Source organism: Nesoenas mayeri (genome assembly GCF_963082525.1).
Source record: "Nesoenas mayeri genome assembly, chromosome: 1".
Taxonomy (NCBI): domain Eukaryota; kingdom Metazoa; phylum Chordata; class Aves; order Columbiformes; family Columbidae; genus Nesoenas; species Nesoenas mayeri.
In genome coordinates, this window is record NC_137541.1 from 106,780,652 (window position 1) to 106,801,005 (window position 20,354).

Here is a 20,354-nt window from a genome sequence, read left to right on the forward strand (position 1 = left end):
GTGTGTGTGGTGTTTTTGGTTTTTTTTGGTGTTTTGTTTTGTTTTTAATTCTCTTGTTTGTACTTGAAGCTCTGTGAATATGGAGAATTGATGTTTTGAGATCAACACAGTCATACTTTGGGTGGGGTGAGTGAGGACAGCGAATACTGTAGTTCAGTGCCTGTGAATGAACTGGAACACACCAGTGGCTGATACTTTTATTGTGGTGGCTTAGGAAAAGCCTACAAACCAAAGTAGTTTACGTAATCTTACTAAAAAGGATATTTCAGTACTAGACAAATTTGACCTCTCATAGCAGTAAATTTTATTTAAAATATTTTTGATATCCTTAAATATTGTAGAAATATTATTGCAGAAAATCTTGATGATTTCTTTTGTAGTTTAGTGTAAATCTACCATTACAAATCTTCTTTTTGACTAATTAGGTTAGAAATTAAAATAAATCAGGCTTTACATATTAAAAGCATGTTTTTCTTACCAAATTAAAATTGTAACGTTCTGTGTCCAAACAGTTTATATAAACTAAGCTGGATAAACTTAAATCAGGCAAAGGACTGCTAAAAGGACATAAATTAAATTAGCTCTGGGGTTTTGTATGAATTGCGTTGGCTTAGTGGACACCTGACTATAACTCTGTTATATCTAAAATATGTGTTGTATTATGCCTAAACTTTTAGTCTCTTAAATTCTTGAACCTTGAAATTTTAATGGCTTGCAACTTTAATGGGATGCTTGAAACTGGGTTAAATACTATTTCTCCTTTTTTCTAAAGATTCATTTCAGCATGTTTGCTGAGATATTAGGCACAAGTTTACAAACAGCTTTGAGCAGAGCTGGCCTGTGTACAGTGTGTCTGGGGACGGGATTTCCCTTTTCTCCTGCAAAACAAGAGGCTGCAAAATATTTTTGATGGCAAGGTGTATCTTTTGCTTTTGGAATCAAGTATTGTAAGATCTCATTGCTTCAGGTTTCTATATGCAAATATATTTGTCTTCCTAATGATGACATTTGTTATTCTGTATTTTAATAATAAAACTATGTACTGAACACAAATTAACATAACCTTATTTAGAAAAAGTCCATCAGTACTTCTTTCAACATACTTAAAATAGTTGCTTTTGTTTGCCATATGAATATCTGTGAACCTGGAGTTGAATATTTTCCTAACCTTTTTCTTCTGTGATGGATGTATGTGTTGATGTGTGCTGGGGAGTCTTCCAGAATGCCTGAAGTTAACAACATTCTGAGTTCTATTTCTAGTGTTACTTAGCTACTCCTGCTGCTTACAGGCTGAATTAGAAATAAGATCATTGCATTTTACCACCACTGGAGTTAAGGGTAAAAAATTATTAAAGTTCTCAGCTTGCCAAGAAACAAGTCTCCAATAGCTGGAAAACGTGCTGATGGATTCCTCCCCCCCTACCTCCAATTTATTGAACTTCAAGCACTAGAATATATTTCTGAAGTGAATTGAGAACTTATTATTGGAGCAGATTCAAGCACTATAAGGAGAAGTTCTTCTAAGGGAAGAAGAAAAAAAACCAGGAGAAGCTTGCTTTTACATAAGTAAAAGAGGGCTGATACCACCTCCTCACACCTCCAAACAAGATGAGAATGGTATTAGATTTTTGCATCTGAAAAGTCCGTTTTTAATTGCAAATTAATATAAATGTCAGTATAATCTGCTTTCACATTTGAAGGCAATAGTGACATACTTCATATTTTGAGAAATTGCTTCTAGTAGTGCTGGAGACAGTTTGCGTTTTACATATAGTTGTCTTCATGAAAGTGAATAGTGTTCTCCAACATACTGGGCAAATCTTTTACCTGCTACTCAAATTCTAGCAGATCGTGGAGTGATCTGCATATCTATTAGACCCTCCTGCAGGTGCACATCCTGTGTTAATTCAGAAACTGCTATCTTGACAGGTTTTTAAATATATTGTTTCTTCAGTCCAAAGTGTTGCTTTATTTTACAAGTCTTTTGTGTGTACAGCATTCAGAAAGCGGTTGTCTATATTGGTATTCCAGTCCACAGGCATGTGGGGCATCTGTTTTTTTCTTGGTTTTCTTGGTGCTTTTTGTGCACTGAAAAAAGTATCATTTATTACTGCAATGGCTTAGCCTTTTATAGCAGATCTTCCAACCATGGAGGAAGATATCCATCAGACCCTTTCTTCATTCTTGTAGAGTTCAACTTCTGAACTTAAGCTAAAAATATGAAATAAATGATCTTTTTCTTGTTTGGGCAATGTGTGATCTGTTTAAAAGTGCTAAAAAGAGAGTAAATTTTGATTTGGAGGAAGCTTTTGGCTTATGTATGATTCATTTCTGGAAGGTAGAGAGAGGAGAAGAGGTGATCTAATTTATTCAGATTCATTTTCAATAAAGAAAAGAAAGGTGATCATTTAGATGAGGTTCTAAGAAAATAAATTTACTGGATTGAGGAATTTGTCCCCTGTCATTCAAAGTAGGTGCATGCACATTTACTTCTCTCTGTGTGAGTATATATATGTAGAGATTAAAAAAAAACATTAACTTTATACGTATGTATAGCTATTTGTGGGTATATTTACGGGTATATTTTGGCTGTTGATTTGCGTGAGAACCAGTTACAAAACTTGCCAGTCATATTTCTCGGAACAAATTGGCCAAACACTCATTTTGTCAAGCTGAGCAAAGTACAGTCATGTTTTCCATAAAAAAAATGAATGTCCCAACATTAGTATAATGTATTTTTCTAGTGAGGTGGGAGGCTTGGGGCATTTTAAAAGAGGGGACAAAGCAAATGAAAGAAAAGCATATCTAGACTAGACCATTGTTTGGCGAGAGATGTCACATTATAACTTTTTCTTGTTGAATTTCTTGAAAAAGGCAAAGCTATGGCATACTCCCCCCAATGACAGCAGTGACAGTCTTCAAAAGTTTATCTATGAAGTAGTTGTTAATTTTTACTCACTTCTCTGCCTGCGCCCCCCCCCCCCCCCCCCGCCTTGAATTAGCACGTTGGGCTGTTTTATCTTCCTTCTTGTGAAGTTAACTGTTATTTTTCTTCCAAATGAAGAAATTTAAAGATATTGTGAATTCTTCTGCAAGCAGGGTAAGGGAAAAGAATAACACTAATTAAGTAACATTTGACTAAATTTTTGAAATGTTACTAAATATGAAAACTGTCAGTACTCTTTGTATTTTTTCTGTATAATGGATTTTGGGGGTGGGGGGGAGTACATATCCATAAAGTGACAATAACAAATGTTATGTCCATTTTACATTACAGGCAGCTAATTAGATTTAGTCTTTTAAAACACTAAGAAAGCATGCAGGCGATATAGCCTATTTTTTACCATTATTCAGTATTAACAATGGAGAAGAGAAGGTGGCTTCTAAAGTTGGATACTTAATGCAAATTCATTCTCTTGCATAAGCTACAGAGCAATAGAACATAACACTGTCATTAAAACTGACTCATAGCATTCAACAGAAGGTGTGTTTCAAGCTTTAAAAGTGCTAAGAGAATTACTGCAGTCTAGTAAATACCTTGCAGTGGGAAAAAATGCTGTAACTGTGATTTCTTGCAAAAATCTATTCTGCAAATTGTCTTGAAAGTATTTTGCTTCTTTAAAAATCTGAGCATGCAAGCAGAGAAATAGAGTTACTCTAAACTGCTAAGTATTTTGATCAGTTGAAAAATGGATGCAAATAGACTATAAAATGCATTTAATGTCCGTGTCTGAAATTCCAGCTCAGGATGGTGACTCTTACTTTACTCAATTATCCTTTCATTGGGGATGGGAGGGATGTCTCCTAGATGTTACAAAAATCTCTCTCTAGCAGTAGGTATTAAGCTCTGTAATTTGTGGTTTGGTGAATTGCATTTGGTTTGGTTGGTGGGGGTTTTTTTGTTTGTTTTTTGGTTTTTGGAGTTTTTTTAGCTATGAATAGGTGGAAATAGGAAATGTATATCTAACGCCACAAAAGTTCCAAGTGTTAAACTTGCATTTAAATTAGTGCAGTATGTGGTCTCAGCAGCAAAAAAAAGTGGTATAATCCAAAGAAGATTACAAGCGTTATTTCAGACTTTTTGTCTGAGTAAGTAGCATATCCCACATTCTACCTGGTTTACAAAGGAAAATGGAGATTACCCTTCCAGTGTTAGAAAGGCACAAAGAGAATGTTAGTGGAAGGAAATAATATGGTGTGGTTAGAACTGTCATCTTGCTTCTTGTCTGCTTACCCGCTGGGCAGTGGCTTCTTTGGTTGGATGTGCAGGGTTTAGGGACAGGATTGGTGTGTTGCTGCTTTGTGATTACTGCCTGTGGTGGATGATGAAGTGTCTTGATATGTGCCCATTCAGTCCTAGTTGATGACCAATATTGAGGCCTGTCATCACATGTATATGCTTTTGCTTACTGTAATCAAGAGATGGCTGTTGCATCTTTTTGATTTAAAGAGTCTTTCACCTCAGTACTCCCTTGCAGTCTCCATCACTAGGTATAACTGAACTTTGGGAAGTTCTTTTTAATCCTCTAAAATATGGAATGGCCTATATTGCTGCCAGCCCCTATTTTCTTCATGTTGCTTTTTAAATTTTTTTTTATTATTATTTTTTCACTTTCACAGGAAATAAATAATAACGATTTGCTGAGAGTAGATTTTTGTGTTTGAATCTCCCAAGTTACTACTTTTTCCCTTAATGTTACAAGACTGTTTGTACAAGAAGTAACTAGATATATTAGAAACAGGAAAGGCAGCTATGCAAATAGTGAATTTTGGGTGCTGCAAGTTGGTATTTTTTTTTTTGTAAACTAAAATAAATTTCAGTTCTCATGATGAGCTCATCACTCATATCTAGAGCATCTTCTCCTAATATTATTGTTGTCCTCTTTTCTTTCATTCCAGAACTTACCTGTATGCCAGCCTTTCAGTCTTTTGTGACTCCTTGAAGCAGCTTCCCTTCCCTTCCTCCCTCACCTACCCCTCTTGCCCTTTGCAAGGGCACTGCCTTCCCTCTTTTTTCCTTTCTCCTCCCCCCAATCTCCACACTCTACAATTAAACATAGAAAACTCAAAGGATAGAGAAACACATGAAGGATGAAAATCAGGATCATGAGCTTTTCTTTTTTAATTACTGTACCTTTGGTAGGCCTGCCAACATTGTTTACTGTTTAGATGCATCTCCCTTTCTCAAGACCTGTTTTTCAGGTCCTTTTTTGAGTCGCATATCCAGACATGATTTTACTGCCGTGGGAGTCTCCCGTGCAAGAAGCTGTCAGCACACTGGAGAGCAGCACTATGGGCACATGTGAAGCATTCTGCTTGGGAGGAAGGCCACGCACCTGCCTTTTCCTGCTTGCATTTAAATATTTTTCCTCTGATATATGAACTTCTAATCTGGATAATTCTTCACTTTAAATTATAGTGACTACCTTCCAAACACTTGTCTTTCAGTTTTTTGTTTGTTTTTTTTTTTGGTTAGCTCATGCCTTTGAGAAGAAAACTTTTCTATTTAGTTAAGAAACATTTTTTTTTTTCCCAGAAGAATAATGTTGACTAGGGCTGTGGCATACTTTAATTGGGCTTTTACTTTAACTACTCAAATTTTCAACAAAAATGCTAGTTAAGCATGGTTGGCTGTATATGAATGCTTTGAGAGAGATGGTGGTGGATGGAAGTATAGGTCAAGTACTGGCTGCATTTGTGTTAAGAAATTTGGCGCATCCATATTTTCAATTATGAGATTAATTTTCATGTTATATGAGATTTAAAATATATTTTTCCATTCCCTTTAACTATTAAATGGAAACTGCTAGGCTGAAATTGCAAGGCAAGCTATTACTTGATTTTATTTTTTAAGTTATTATGGAGGCTGGCATTGAAAGGGCATTGCTCAGTATTAAAAAACAATAATTATCACTACATCCTGTTTCCAGAGATGAATCAAGTTGCCTCCTAATGTTTTAAAAGTTTTCCTGAGTCATCTGGTGAGACTTTCATTTACATCCAGACTCATTTTACCACAGCAATCCTGTTCATGGAAAGAACAAGGGCCGTAGCATGATTTCAAACATTACATCTTTATATCTTATTTTATAATAATACCTGGAGGCCTTCAACATAGCAAAAAAGTTTCCTTATCAAAGAGCTTAACATCTGATTAAAGACAAGACTCAAGCATGCATCTATCAGTTGATATAAGCAGGAGGGGAAAAGTGAACATCGTGATTACAAGTCTTTGCAATTAGGTTTCATAGTAGATGTTCTTGAGTCCTTTAAGTTTGAGAAATGGAACAGATGAGATTATTTTAGTATTTTATTATTTTAATAAAGAATTAGAGATAACAAGTTTTAGAAATGGGAAATAATTTCTCCACTGTAGCCTAAATTCATAGTGTAGAGAGGAAGGGTATACAGGGGAAAGTATTCTGTTCATTTCAGTGGTTTTCTCAAACAGTCTCTTTATGGAAATAAGTCTCTCTTGTGCTCCAAGCCCATTTGCAGGGTTCTCATTCAGCCTTGCTGTGATCCACCTCAATCCTTGGATAGTATGTACAGGGTGGCAGCCTGTCAGCCTTCATAATTGTTACTAGCTTCTCAGCTCCTTTTCATCTATCTTGAAGGTAGTTATTCTGCTCGTTTCCTGGTAGCAGAACTGGCCCCTGCCTTGTAGCATTTTAATACAAGTGTGTTTTCTAGCCAAGAGTTTGCTTGCAGCTTCCCATTTTAGAAGCACAAAGGTGGCTCACTTGTTTCTTTCTGAAAAAGATCATCTGCTTTAGCTAATGCTCTAGTTGTTTAAAATTCACAACCACTAGATTTTATGATTTCTTTTTTAAGCTGCCAAGCCCCGAACTATCCTGATTGTAGTAGTTTTATTTCATGTTGTGTGAGATGAAAGTAGATCCTTTGATCACTGAAGAGATTTTTGAGTATAAATATTCTGAAGAAGCTAAAAATCATAACAACCTGTTTTGCCTGCCACCGCCCAGTTTCTCTATAATTTTGATAGAACTTAAATTTTGTGTTTAGGTGAAGCAAAAGGTACCTAAATGAATATGAATAATTGTTGCTCCCAGCGTGTGTTTTTCTTGTATACAGATGAACTCTTCATTAGTATCCATTCATGGATGCAGTTAGCAGTAGTGGAGATAAGCATATGATCGTGTGCGAAAGATAATATTCTGGTCTTCGTTGCTTTTGCCTGACTCTATTTTCAAGTTGATTTTTCCTGCTTTTAGATGAGATCACAAAATTAGTAGTTTTCTTTCTGTATTTTTTTTTTCTCCACTAGAGAGCTGTTTACACGTTTTGCAAATTGACTGGTCACCTTATTACATCTTCTCAATATGTTTGCAGTAATTTACATAGCAGACTGAAGTTCCCCTACCTGAAGGAGTTCTAGGTGGCTCAGTGTGAGGGCATCTGTCCTAAGATCACAGGTTAATTGCTTTCTTGCTGTACTTTAACTGCAGTGGATTTCCGCTCAACACAAAATTTATTTCACAGTTTTAGTGTTCAGTTACTCTGATAGACATAATAATTAAAAAACTCTATGAAGTGCTAAAGTAAGCACATTCAAATCTTTACAGTATTATTATCTCCAGATTCTGTGAAATTAGAGCAAATGTAACAGACTTTCACACATTGAAATAGTAGCAATATCTTCAAATTCAGATGAAACTTCATGTGGAGAGATGTTTCTGTAAATTTCAATTTCTCTGGGTTTTTTGAAGGACCTTTTTTTGAGGTTAATGGAGTTAGAGATTCTTTTTTTTCTAATTAAAGGGAAAAAAAAAGGCAAACCAAAACAAAAAAACCCGAGCCAAAACCCAACACTCTTCCCAAATGCCCCTGCTGTATGCTGTTTGCCCACCATGTGATTTAATCACTTATAATGACTTTTGTGAAAGAAGAACCAAAATTGAAAATCCTTTGAGTTGTTTCTTTGAATATGTTTCCTGCATGTGTGCATGCATCCTAATGTGAATTTATTCTTCAAATGACTTGTCTTTGGCTGTTGGGACAGTTAGTAATTGAGTGGCTTCTTTTTGTCCTTTATTGAAAAATTTGATGACATTCTTTGCAAGATTAACTTTGTAAAAGATGGCTAAGTATTATTTAAATAAAATGTCTCTTACTATTTGCCTGGAAAACACATCAAGAAGAAATAATAAATATTTTTTATAGTGTAATTAAAATATAATGGCTTGTTTGCATGTATTATATTTTCTTATTAATCTAGTATTAAATTTCAGGGGGCTTCCCCTTCATATTTTTGTTTGTTCCATATCTTTGGTGTGTCTTTTTAAAGGAAAAATTTATTTATTGGTTGTTTCTTTTTTTTTTTTCTTTTTACTTCAGATAGTGAACCAGTAATCTGAATTTAATTATATGTTTTGAAGATTACAAGGAAAAGTAGTCATTGTGGTTATTTTGACCTGCATTAGAATACTCACAGAATTTAGTTTCAGCATTCATTTGCTATTTATGAACACTTTATATTCACCTTTACTTTTCTGTTCTCTTATAAGAAAGCTCCATCCCAGCGAAAGCCAGAGCAGAGAGGAACATCTGACTTTCAGAATGTGAATGGGGAGTTATTTTTAGAACAATGAAGGCAAAACTGGGCTGGTAGGAGGGAGAAAGTTTGTCAGATTAGAAGAATTTCTGCTGTTTTTTGTTAGGAGACAGTCTCTTTAAATCCCCAGTACCCTTTGTGTGTGCACGTAGGAAAGATTCGGTGGCTGATCCAGTTAGGAATGCTTCAGAGGACTTTTTTCTGAGCGGCCGGGTCTTCTGCTGCTAGCCGGGTGGTGGGGCTCGCTGGCGCAGAGGTAGTGGGTCGCTGCCATTGTGGAGAAGAGGAACCTGACAGTGCGCTGACAGCAGGCTGCCAGAGAATAGAGGGACCTGAGAGCATGATGGAAGAACTTGAGAGGTCTTTTCTTTCCTCAAATATCCTGCTGAGCTTAAACTTTAGAGCAGTTCTTCAACTGACTAGCTTTTCACTGCTTCTAACACGTTCCCTTAAAGATATTTTCCTTGTGCAGGAACTCACTCTGCTTGGGACTTTGGCAGAATGTGCTCAATTTATATAGATATATAGATAGGGTTTATTTTTTGGGTTTTTTTTGGTGTGTGAGGTAAAGTAGGAAAATTTTTATGCTCAACCCTTTTTTCTTTTTATCTTCTAAGCATGAATCTTGTAACACAATTGTGGGAATTCAGTCACAAGTGCGTGCTGATGTGTAACTCTTTGAAAATAGTGGGATTTTGGGGTAATTATTAAAGAGGAAAAAGCTATGCCAGTAATATTATTTTATAGCCTGGGGGTTTAAAGTCTATGGCAGATTGTCAAGGATAATATGTCTCTAAATAGTAAGCAACATGATAAATGAATATAGGATATTACTGGAGACTGGTGTTCTGAGAACAGAGAAGGAAAGGTTAAAATGAAAGAACCATCTTCTAAGGAGACCACTACAAATACTGTGTCAGATAAAGAATATTAGCTTCTTCTGCAGGAAGATATTGTATTATGAAATAAGACCTTTTTTTATTAAAAAAAAAACAAAACAACCCTCTTGTTCCTCCTTGCCTAAATGTATCTCTGTAAGCAGAAGTGTGCATTTACTTCGACTACAGATGTTGGGCACTTCTATTTAATAGAAGTGACTGCAGAAGTCTCAGGCTCCTTGTACTGGATGAAGCTGCCAAGGCTTTGGATTTAACAGATTGCTATTTAGTGTTACCCTCTGAACACTGGTGGTTTTAATTCCGAGCTGCTACAGGTATAGCAAAGACCGCCCGGCATCCTTAAGGACCAGCATGAGGTGGTCACACCCACAACAGACATATTTGTTAAGGTTCTTATCAGAGAGGAGGACTAAAACGGAAGAAAAATTCTTTCCTGTCCTTCTGTTATGACTCATGGGAGCTGCTTTTGTGCTCAGTGCTTTGATAATCAGTCTGCTTATTTGTCACTATGGTCTTAGAAGCATCCTTCTAAGCACCCACTCTTTTTTGAGTTGGCCACAGCTGTTAGAGAAGCTCATGAATCCTGCATTTAAGCTTTTAGAAGTGAATTTAGTTTGTATATCCAGGATGAGCTGATTTATTTTTTATTCTGCACTTGCGTACAAAAGGAAGAACACTCACAGAACAAGGTAAACCAAACCAAATCATTACTAGTGCCCTGGTTGTCAAGCTCAGTTTTCAGATATATCTAATTGGCAGCTGAATCAACCCTTTTCCTAGTTATGTACTGGCTGTGGGATGGGAATGGGAACTTTGTTCAGATTCTTCCCCCACTCCTGCACTCCTGGCCTGCTGCCTTTGAGGCCAGTTACGTGACAGTGGCTTCCCTTGATCTATACCTCATCCAGACAAGTTTGCAGGTTTCAATATATTAACAATTATTAAAAAAAAAAAAAAAATAGTGGGGGAAACAAAACAACTCCTACAAAAACAACAGTGAAGTCAAGTTCCAATTACAATATTACCAATATCACTAAAAGCTTGCTGGAGCTGAATTTAAAATCTGTGAGCTTGTGCAAGCAACCTTCCTTGTTTGCTTTTACATAATTTGTTCAAGTTTGAGAATTTTTCTAAATTTTGTATTTATTTTCACCAGCTGTTCTTTTCTTCTTTTTTTTTTTTTTTTTTAAATGAGGAGAGGAGGATAGTTTGAAGCTTAGAGTATGAACACTGGCTTGTTTATTTGGAAGCTTTTCTTGCTTGTTTTTTTTTCTCTCTTCTTCAGCTATTTTCAACTTCTACGTTGCGGGTTTCTTCATATTATGTAATCTTGATGGCTCTTCCTCCAGAACCTGGTACTATTAGAAGGTCTGCTGTCCCTCTGTAAAATGGGAAACCAAGTGGTAGCTTTTTTTCCAAATGCAGAAGTGAGTCTGGCAAAACTTCATTAGCAATGATTGTATTTTTTCTCTGCATTCAGAATATTACTACTAGCTTTCTACTTACAGCTGTTCAGATACTGAATATGTTCTTCCTAATCTGTAATTCCTCATAATACTCAATAAATCCTGAAAAACTTATCCAGCTATTTTCTTAACCCTGTCACTTTTATGTTCTGCTCGAAGACTGAATCAGGTGCTTGTAACTTTAATTAGGATTTTTTCTGGAAAATCTCAGGAAATAGAGCTACACACATAAAGGCAAGGACAAAGAGGAGGTGCTGTAGTAGTGAGACATCATGACTAATAGAGCAGTTAATGCTTCCTTTCATGTGTGTGCCTTGCACAACAGAAGTTGCGCCAGGGCTTGGACTAAGGTGTAACCATCAAAGACAGACACTTATATGAGTTCTTTACATCTGTTTACTGACTCATTGTTTTGTTAGTGAGCAGATGAAAATGTATCCAGCCTCTAGAAATTCTTAGTTGTATCCTCTTAATAAAAATAATAAATTAATGAAAATATTAAGTTCGCCTCCTGTTTTAGGAAAGCAAGAGTATATTACCTACTGGCAAGAAGCCTGTTTAAAAGCTACTGGATGACTTTGAAGTCAATTAGAAGTTTGTAGCTGACTTCAGCAGGGTGCAAATTGCACTCTTTCTGTCTTGATGTATGAAATTAACCCTACACTTGGTTTATGATGTACTCATACAGAAATCTAACTGTATATTTCTAGAACAGAGTTTTATTTCTTCAGATTTTGAGAAGACACATGTCTACCTCACATTTTTTATAATTCTCACTAAATGTCTCTACTAAGTGTTGTGGGTTTTTTTCCCCTAGCTATTGATAATAATGAAATAATGAATAGCATTTGTATTTAGGATTAAGGCTTTGGAGTGAGTGGTTAAGTTGGATGCCTTTGTGTGGTGCTCTAGTGTTCTTAATGGTCGTGAAAGGAAAAGAAATTGCAGAAGAGCTAGGGCTTTTCCCTTTTGTTTTAATTGGAATGCAAAGGATCAGACACATAGTGCTATAATAGTCTGTGTTAACTCCCAGAACGTGTATATGGGGTTTTTTGTTGTGGGTTTGTTGTTGGTGGTGGTGTTGGTTGGTTGGTTGGGGTGTTTCTGTTGTGTTTGGTTTGATTTGGTTTGGTTTTTACATATAAGCCTTACATGCTGCTGCAGCACAACTACATTTGTATTGAAATCTCACACTGTTATAGTTCTCGATTCAGTAAGACTAATTTGTGCTGTCCATTTCATGATGTTTCATCTTGCTGAATTGGCTTTATGTTTTGTAGAAGGCCACAGTAACATGGAGACCATCTCAGAGATCTGTTGATTAAATTCATAAGTTGTTGATGTGCTGTGAATCTGGCTGCCTCAGAAAGGATTATTAGGAGAATGAGTGCTGTTTCCCTACTGGGAACCTTTGAGAGGTAAAGAATGGCCTTATTTCGTTTGCTGCAAGGGTTATCATTTTAGCCAGCAAGCAGCTTATTAAAACAGACCTGTATGGTGCTTAGTGCAAAGAAGAAAGTTGTGGTTGCTATGAATAATGTTTTCCTTACTATTTCCACTGTTCAGCTTGAATGAATCCAGCCTGTCTTCACTAAGTTACAGAATAATGTAATTATTGCTATGGATAACTTTCAAGAAATTACTCTTTTAACTAAAACTTAGAGATTTTATTTTTTCCTCTGTTTTTATTATTACAGTTACTCTGCCATTCACAAGACTGTGTGCAGTTCATGGAGTTTGATTTCCTGTTATCAGATTCCCTGCAAGAATCAGTGATTTTCAAAACAATCTTAAGGCCAGTGCCTATCAAAAAGCAGGAAAAGTCCCAGAAAATTCAGCGAGTGCTGCCACTGAGCAAGTACCTTTAGCAGTTTCTTTTCAGTCTTTCAGGCACTTTTGAAGGCAAAGATCGCAAACAAGTATATACATCTTGTCTATGGGTTATATGGGTCTAGCTAGTCTGAGTTCACTAATGTTGCAGGAGGTAACTAGTTTGAATTACTGCCCTTTTTGAGGAGATGTTGCAAAAGAGCTGGGGCAAAAAGTGTTTGGGTATGAACCCATACTACTGCTGCAGGCCATTTGTCATGTTTTCATTAGATCTCCTTTGCTTTTCAAGATTAGGTTCTCATAAAGTGCTCTCAGCTGTGTTATGCACAAAGGTGGCTCCGGGACTAGTGCAGGAGAGGTGGGTCACTCAAGGGCAGATTTCTTTTGGGAGTCCCCTTGTATGTGCATCTATATTACCTTTGCTGTCAGTCATGATGCACCTTGCAGAGAATTCAAGAAGCTAGTTTTTGTGTTTCTTTGGGCCAGCTGAAGTGTATCACTGATGGAGCATGAACATTGCTAAGTGAGTTGACAGGCTCCCACCTCTAGGGAATTACAGTGAATGTGGCTCTAGGTGACCTGCATCCAGGAGCAGCAGTGTAACAAGCAGTTCAGCTTTCCTTGGCTCTTACTTTTAATGAAGTGGAAAGGCAAAACTGCATGATCGGTGGGGTGAAGAAAATGTGTAGTGCTGAATTTCAGAAAGGAGAGTTAGCTGCTTGCAAATCTAACCTTTATTCCCAATGAAAAAAATAGGATGTGTACTGAATACACTTGCAGAACTCTTAAAAATGGAAAACCAAAAATAGTGGATCAGAAGCTGCAGGATTGTATAGCTGTAAGTAGTTTAGAAATCATGAATGAGTGATGGAGGAAACTGCATCCAAATTTATTGTCGAATTTTTGTTACATTATCTCATAAGCTTCATCACTGTTTTGTCATAGATCCAAAGAGATTGTGTAGACTGTAAGGCAGAAAACAATGTATGGTAACCAGTATTAGTGGAGAAGTAAGGAATATTATCATAATGTAATTTCTAGAAAGACTTGTTAATGCATAATGTTGAGAGCTCAAGTGTCAGATTTGGTGATGTTACTGAGTAGTGCAAATATAAAACAGAATTTGTTTTCTGACTGTTCCTTTGTTTCTTGCAAGTATTTTTGCTGTTCTGAATGTGGCTGAGCTGTTTGATGTCTTGTTTACATCACAGCGTTCAGGGTTCTTCCAGGGTCTCTGTAGCTGAGTTCCCCTGGCTCAGGGGCAGCATGGGCCAGCCAGCCGTGCCTGGCACCAGCCTCTTCCAGCAGCAAGCCAAAGCAGCTCAGTATGGGCTCTGCTCTCAGGTTGGTCAATGCAACAGAGCAGTTCCTCCTGCTTTGCCAGGAGCCCATCTTCTAGTTCTTTGCTGGAAGCAGAAAGCCTGGACAAACAGCACAGAGGGTTTTGTGAGAGATGCCAAATGAGATAGGAGGAGGAAGGAAAAGGTTTCTTATACAACTCACAAGTGAAGAAAAAATTGAGCAAGTAAAATAGTAAATTAAACCACTGAAATAATCCATCAAGGAATGGGTAACTTTTTAAAAAACAAACCCAAACAAAAATCCTAACCATCCCTTTAATTTGGTAATCACTGCTTTTATAGGTATATTTTTGCTCACTGAGGTAATTCTTATCAACATTTTTGTGTGCTTCTGTTCTGTAGTAAATAACTGCATGTAAATTAGTTATTATTGAAATAGACATCCTAAGTTTGGGATTACAAGGCCTGCTGTTCTGTCAGATGTGTTCTGCGTAAGTTCTGTCCGCTCTACATACTGTGGAACTCTCTTAATCATAAATGCAGAAGCAAATTGTCTGTTACTATCGTTGGGCAATATTGGTGTGCTGTATGTATACTACTGCTGTGTTTTACTGAAATAACACAAAGTACTAATAATGTTTTTTTCTTCTTTCCCCAGGAAGCTGCTGACTGCCTAGCAATTAAGAAAGGGTGTGTGGTTGATCAAGGTGGACATTTTTTTCCAAGAGCCTTTTCACAATTGCCTTTTGCAAAATCTTTGGACGCTCCCTATTGTGCCATGTTTTGTGGCTCTCACCGTAAGAGGAATTTGTCTTGATGAAGATTCCTAACATTGGTAATGTGATGAATAAATTTGAGATCCTTGGGGTTGTAGGTGAAGGTACGTAGTATCTTAATAAAAAATGAATTAGAATTTTATTTAGATTTGACTCAGTTCTTTTGATAGTAGTAAGTTTTCCTTTGCCAAATATTGCTTGTATGGAAATCTTAAGAAACATCAATTTATTCTCTACACCTCCTTCTAATTCCATTCTCAGATGGAAGGAGAAATTTGGAAGATGAAAGAGAAGGAAGAGAAATGGGACAGTTTGGGAGAGGGAGTGTTAGATTTTTTTTTTTTAAAGTGTACTGTACTAATTTCTCTGTAGTGATAGTGAGGAGATGCAAGTTATCAAACTTCTCTCCTAGGATATTTAAAAATAAATAAGTATTTAAAAATCCATTTACTTTCAAGCATTTTTTTATAAAATTGTTTTCAGTGCACAGAAATTTAGTGCAGAAACCGTATGTGCAAGTTCTGGATAATAATACTGGGAACAATATTATTCCTATAGCCAGGAGCTGACTGAAGACTATTTTATCTTGCTGCTTTTTTCCTTCTTTGTGGTGGTTTATCTCTCTTCTTCTTTGTTTCAGGAGCCTATGGTGTTGTACTTAAATGCAGACACAAGGTAAGCAAATTGCTTGAAGTCAGAGATAAATGTTTGTATTTCAGTGAAACAATCATTTTTTTAAGAACTGAGATGTTACGGCGTATGAGATGTGGCATCTGGGGTGGACTTTTCCTTGCAGTCAGTTATGGCTCAATCTAGTAACAGTCCTCATTTTTTGGATGTTAATTATTTGTCTGAAATACATGAAGTATTACTAACATATAAGCACTTACCTGTTGCGGGGGGTGTGGGGCATGAGGGGTTCCATGTGGAATTTCTACAGCTGTTGGACAATCAAACTGCTGTAAGAAAGCACTGACTGTCATGCTTGTTGATTTTGATTTGGAAGAGGAAGAAAGGAAAAAGAGAACACTCCGTTTCAGACAAAAACTAAGTCTGGCAGCCCGTCTTCACTATTTTAACTACTGTGTAAGTTGGATATATCTGATCTTGTTGCTCATCAATGGGGAACTGTGACATGAGCTATTTGGCTGTCTTTGGAGCTGCAGTGTAGTTATGTAACAAAATAACTTCTGTGAAGCAAAACATTTCAGAATCGTAGAATGATTTTCTTTTTTGTAGTGATTCAAGGATATAAAAAAGCTTTTGTATGGAGTTCATGCCTTTTTCTAGAAGAAGTTAACTTTGTGCAGAGGACCTACATCCCTGTGATGGCTTTTAGGATGTACACGTAGGACTTTTGCACAGGACATATAGTTATATTTGCACTGGATAACCCTATTTTGCTGATTTAAAGTTATAAAAGAGAGAAAAGAAAAGAACTTGGAAAGATCCTGTCTCAGTCTGAAGCTTTGACTGGCTAGAGGAGAGTACATTGCTCAACAGAATGACTCTGGTAAACAGGATATTTTTGGATAGTTACGGAATAATAATTCAGGGTGAACAGTCTGAGGGCACCTGGGTAGTGACAATGCAGTTTATGCTAGGGAGCTCTTCTCAAATTCCATTCCTAGTAGTACTGGCAGTGCTATATATGCTGCACAGGTGTATATATATATATATATATATATATGTGTACACTAAACTGCATTTTTAAAGCAGCGTGTCTACTTTTTAAATATAAAATAATTACAGGTCAAATCTCAGAGCATCCTCTGAGGTAATGAAGCTACTGAGAAAGAATAACATGAAAACCAAGCGATTTCAATATTCCGTCTATCTTCTCCCCACTTTTCACTTTGCTGACAGCCTTTTATTTTATGTATCTGTAATTTATTACTTAGCCTCAACAAGACTCAAGAAGTTTCTTGAATTTCCTGCATTGCTGAAGTTTAAGCTCTGCATGTCTTTACTCATATCTTCATCTGCAATAGTTCAGTATTTTAAGAGTATAGGATATTGGCAGGGTGATCTGTTGTCTGAGTTCCTGTAAGAATATCTTACACTACACCAGATGACTAGCAAGGAAAGGCTTTGCTTTAGCAGAGAGAAGTGCTTCTTCCTACAGCCTCTGAGGACACTGAATCGCTTCTGAGGATCTAAATGTTTAGGTAGTCACACCCTTTTTTTTTTTCTACATTTTCAAGATTAATCAAAACAACTGTACTGAAGTTCTAAAGCAAGGTGCTTTTTATTAAAGCTTCTAGCAAGTGCATTTACTAAGATCTAGGGTTTCCAGTATTTAGAGATCTGAAAAAAAGGTGAGGTATGTTGCCCAGGGAGGTTGTGGAGTCTCCTACCCTGGAAGCATTCAAGACCTGCCTGGATGCCTTCCTGTGTAACCTTGTCTATGTGTTCCTGCTCTGGCAGGGGGATTGGACTAGATGATCTTTGGAGGTCTCTTCCAATCCCTAACATTCTGTGATTCTGTGATACTGATTTGATTCTCACTTAAAACCAGTTGCACACAACCTCTAAGAGCAGTTGTTTTCAGGGGCTATCTGTTCTACTGAAAAATAATATGTAAAGTTTAAACTTTGACATGCATCTTTTTTCCCATCCTTCCCCTGGCTGTTTGTCATTATAATTTTTTCCTTTTGTGGCTTGGTAAAATATGTTGAGAGAGACGTGTCCCTAGCTCTTTTGCAAGGTACTGCACAGATTCAGAGCAGACAGATCCTGCTTGTTGCCCAGATATGCAAGGTTTATTAAGAAAACACTTGATAATTGCTACAAGAGTTTAGTTCATGTTTGACTGTAGGTGTAATAATGTTATTTACTAGTTTCTACTTTTCGATGGATTTATTTTTTTTTTTTCTTTACTTGGCTTATTCCTTTTAAATATGGAGGAAGAGTGGCTATAAAGGAAGAAAGTTGGAGGGACAATGTGAATTGGAACTTGAAGATACAAAAAGATGCTGTCTCTCTGCTCCAGATCCAGGCAGAAAAGATCCAGATTATTGACAGAAATTTTAAGACTGTAATATTGATAATTGACTAGAATGAGTGTGATAGAACTGAAGGTGTAGAGGAACACCCTTCTAATGGCAAGGGGAAGAAAGGAAGAAAAGTGGAGAAGATTCTAATTCTGTGGCATCAAAGATGGTATAAACTAAAGTGGTAGGTTTTAGGTGAGGCCTAAAACCAGTCACTAATTAACTCCAAATGGTAACTTCTACCAAACCATGATAGCAAAGATTATGCTCTAAGAAAAGTTACTTGTAAACAAAGGAAGAATTAAAATGTATTGCAGGATGATATGTGTAGTTGTTCTCCTTGATCAGGAACTGTTTTTTAATACAACTTTCCTACTTGTATAGGAAAACAAATTCGCTTAATTCACTTTCATGAAGTCTTAACAGAATTCCCTGGACATACAAGTATATGTGGGGTTTTTTTTATTGCTTGGCTGCTGATGGACATACTTTTTTTTTTAGTATGGATGAAGAAAGTAAGAAGTTCTTCCGCATGATCTGTCTGCATGTAGCACAGTTGAATTTTGAGTGCATTGCATAGTTATTCAGCACCACATAAGAAGTTCAGAAACAGCATAAAACCAAAAGAGTATTGCAGTATTTTTAATATGTGTGATATTTACCAGGCCATCGTTGGTCATGTTCCCTTGACATATACTGCTTTTCTTTTTTGCAAAACTATCAATTAGGTCTAAGAATTTGAATGTAGAAATATTTCTTTTCTTCTTTATAAATAGTGGCAACATTCCAGGATCAATTTCTCAGCTGTTTTAAGTCAATGTATTTCCATTGTATTGGTAAAAGGGTAAATTTTGTGTAAAATGAGGAGCTGGCCCTAATTGCAACAATTTTCCAACATATAATCTGCTAGTACTTCAATAAATTTGTAGCTTTTTGCCACAGTGCATTTCATTGACATATGTATATGGATTTAAATTGGAGAGAAAGACATAAGGAACAAATACCTTGTCATTATTATATGTGTTTTTTCTTTGCTAAAGGAACATTATCAGGAAAGCTGAAGTGGCTCCTCTAGAATGACTGTGTTTACATTATAATACAGCATGTTTTCATCACAAGTCCTTTATTGCTAATTTTGGTTTGTACGTAAAGATTAGTTTATCCGTTCTTTTTCTAATGTGAAGCTAATACAAAAAATGTTGAGATAAAGCAGATCTGTCATTCTGAAAAGCATTTTTTTTTAAGTGAGAGGACTTTTTATAAGAGAATATACTGGAGTACATAGTGTTTGAAAATACTGGAAATACCTTTTATATTTGTGAACTATAATAATAGGCTGTTTTGCCATATTTACTGGATCTCGTCTGTTTTTTGAAAAAGGAAAGCTACTTGAACAGTTAAGCAATGTCAGATCACAGCTGAGGAAAAGAATCTTGCTTAAGACTTGTCAAATATTTGCCTTTTAAATAAAACCACTATCTCCTTTACTTTGCAAAGTGGGCTTGCAGCTTCATGAAGGGTTATTATTTGCTAATAGGGATTTAGGAACAAGCATTAAGAGGACTCTGACATCAAATACAAAGCTAACAGGCTATTGTAACTTAAAATTAATAAAATTATGGGAAGCCGTAGATTTCCAAAGATGGGCACACTGAAGAAAGAAGCCTAGAGGAAAAAGTTAAGATGAAAGTCAGCATGAGAAGGGAATGGATTGATATACTGTGAGATAATAAACTGTGTATATAGGGGGCAAATATTGAAAATCGTAGCTGCAAGTAGGAGGCATTTGTACAAATGAGGTGAATACATCCTTGGATGACTGAGATAAGTAGACACTGTGTCTAGGTAGGCAAGATGGTGACACTGGAACAGGGGGTCATTCATGAGAATGACGCAGAGCTCACTGCAGGGCCAGGCTGGAGAGGTAGAAGGGTACATACAAGCAGGCAGTCAAACCATAACTGTTCTTCTAATGCTGTGTGTGTCTAGGTCAAAAGCAGTGATTCTCATTTCTGCTTTAGTTCCAATCTCAAAACCATAGTGGTTTGCTTTATCGAGCCAGGCTTTTGTCAAGGATCAGTTGAATGTTTGAGAACGATATGGATTCAAGTCTGTTAATAAAAATTTAAAAAAGACACCTTATGCTGATCATTATATAAATAACCAAGTGTGGTAGCTCATGCTTTTCCACTATTAGACCTGCTTGTGTGAGGATCTGAAAGTATGCAAAAGGGAAGATACCTATATACATATATCTATATGTGTAAATTTATGGGGTTTTTTAATCTTAGCTAGGTGTGCAGGAAGGTGTGTGGTGATGCAAGTTCTCTAAAAGCACAGCAGAAGTTGATAAAATCTCCTAGACTTATTCTTTGTCTCGCTATGTACTGTGTATTATCAGAGTCCTTGAAGCCTGAGGGCATGCAGTTTAATTATTTAGAAATGTAATGCCGCTTGTTCTTGTGTGTACAACATCTACTGCCTAATATGTTTTTTCTGGTCTCTTATTTTAGA

At 36.5% G+C, this 20,354-nt stretch overlaps 1 protein-coding gene across 1 annotated transcript in view; it reads left to right on the forward strand.

The window, feature by feature from the left end:
* Positions 1 to 14,887: 14,887 nt before the first annotated feature.
* CDKL5 (cyclin dependent kinase like 5) overlaps positions 14,888 to 20,354 on the forward strand; it is a gene marked incomplete at both ends in the record, with an annotated part of 73,493 nt that continues 68,026 nt past the window's right edge. Inside the window, 2 exon segments of the mRNA XM_080352982.1 lie at positions 14,888 to 14,951; positions 15,488 to 15,522. Coding sequence (XP_080209108.1) covers positions 14,888 to 14,951; positions 15,488 to 15,522 — 99 coding nt within the window.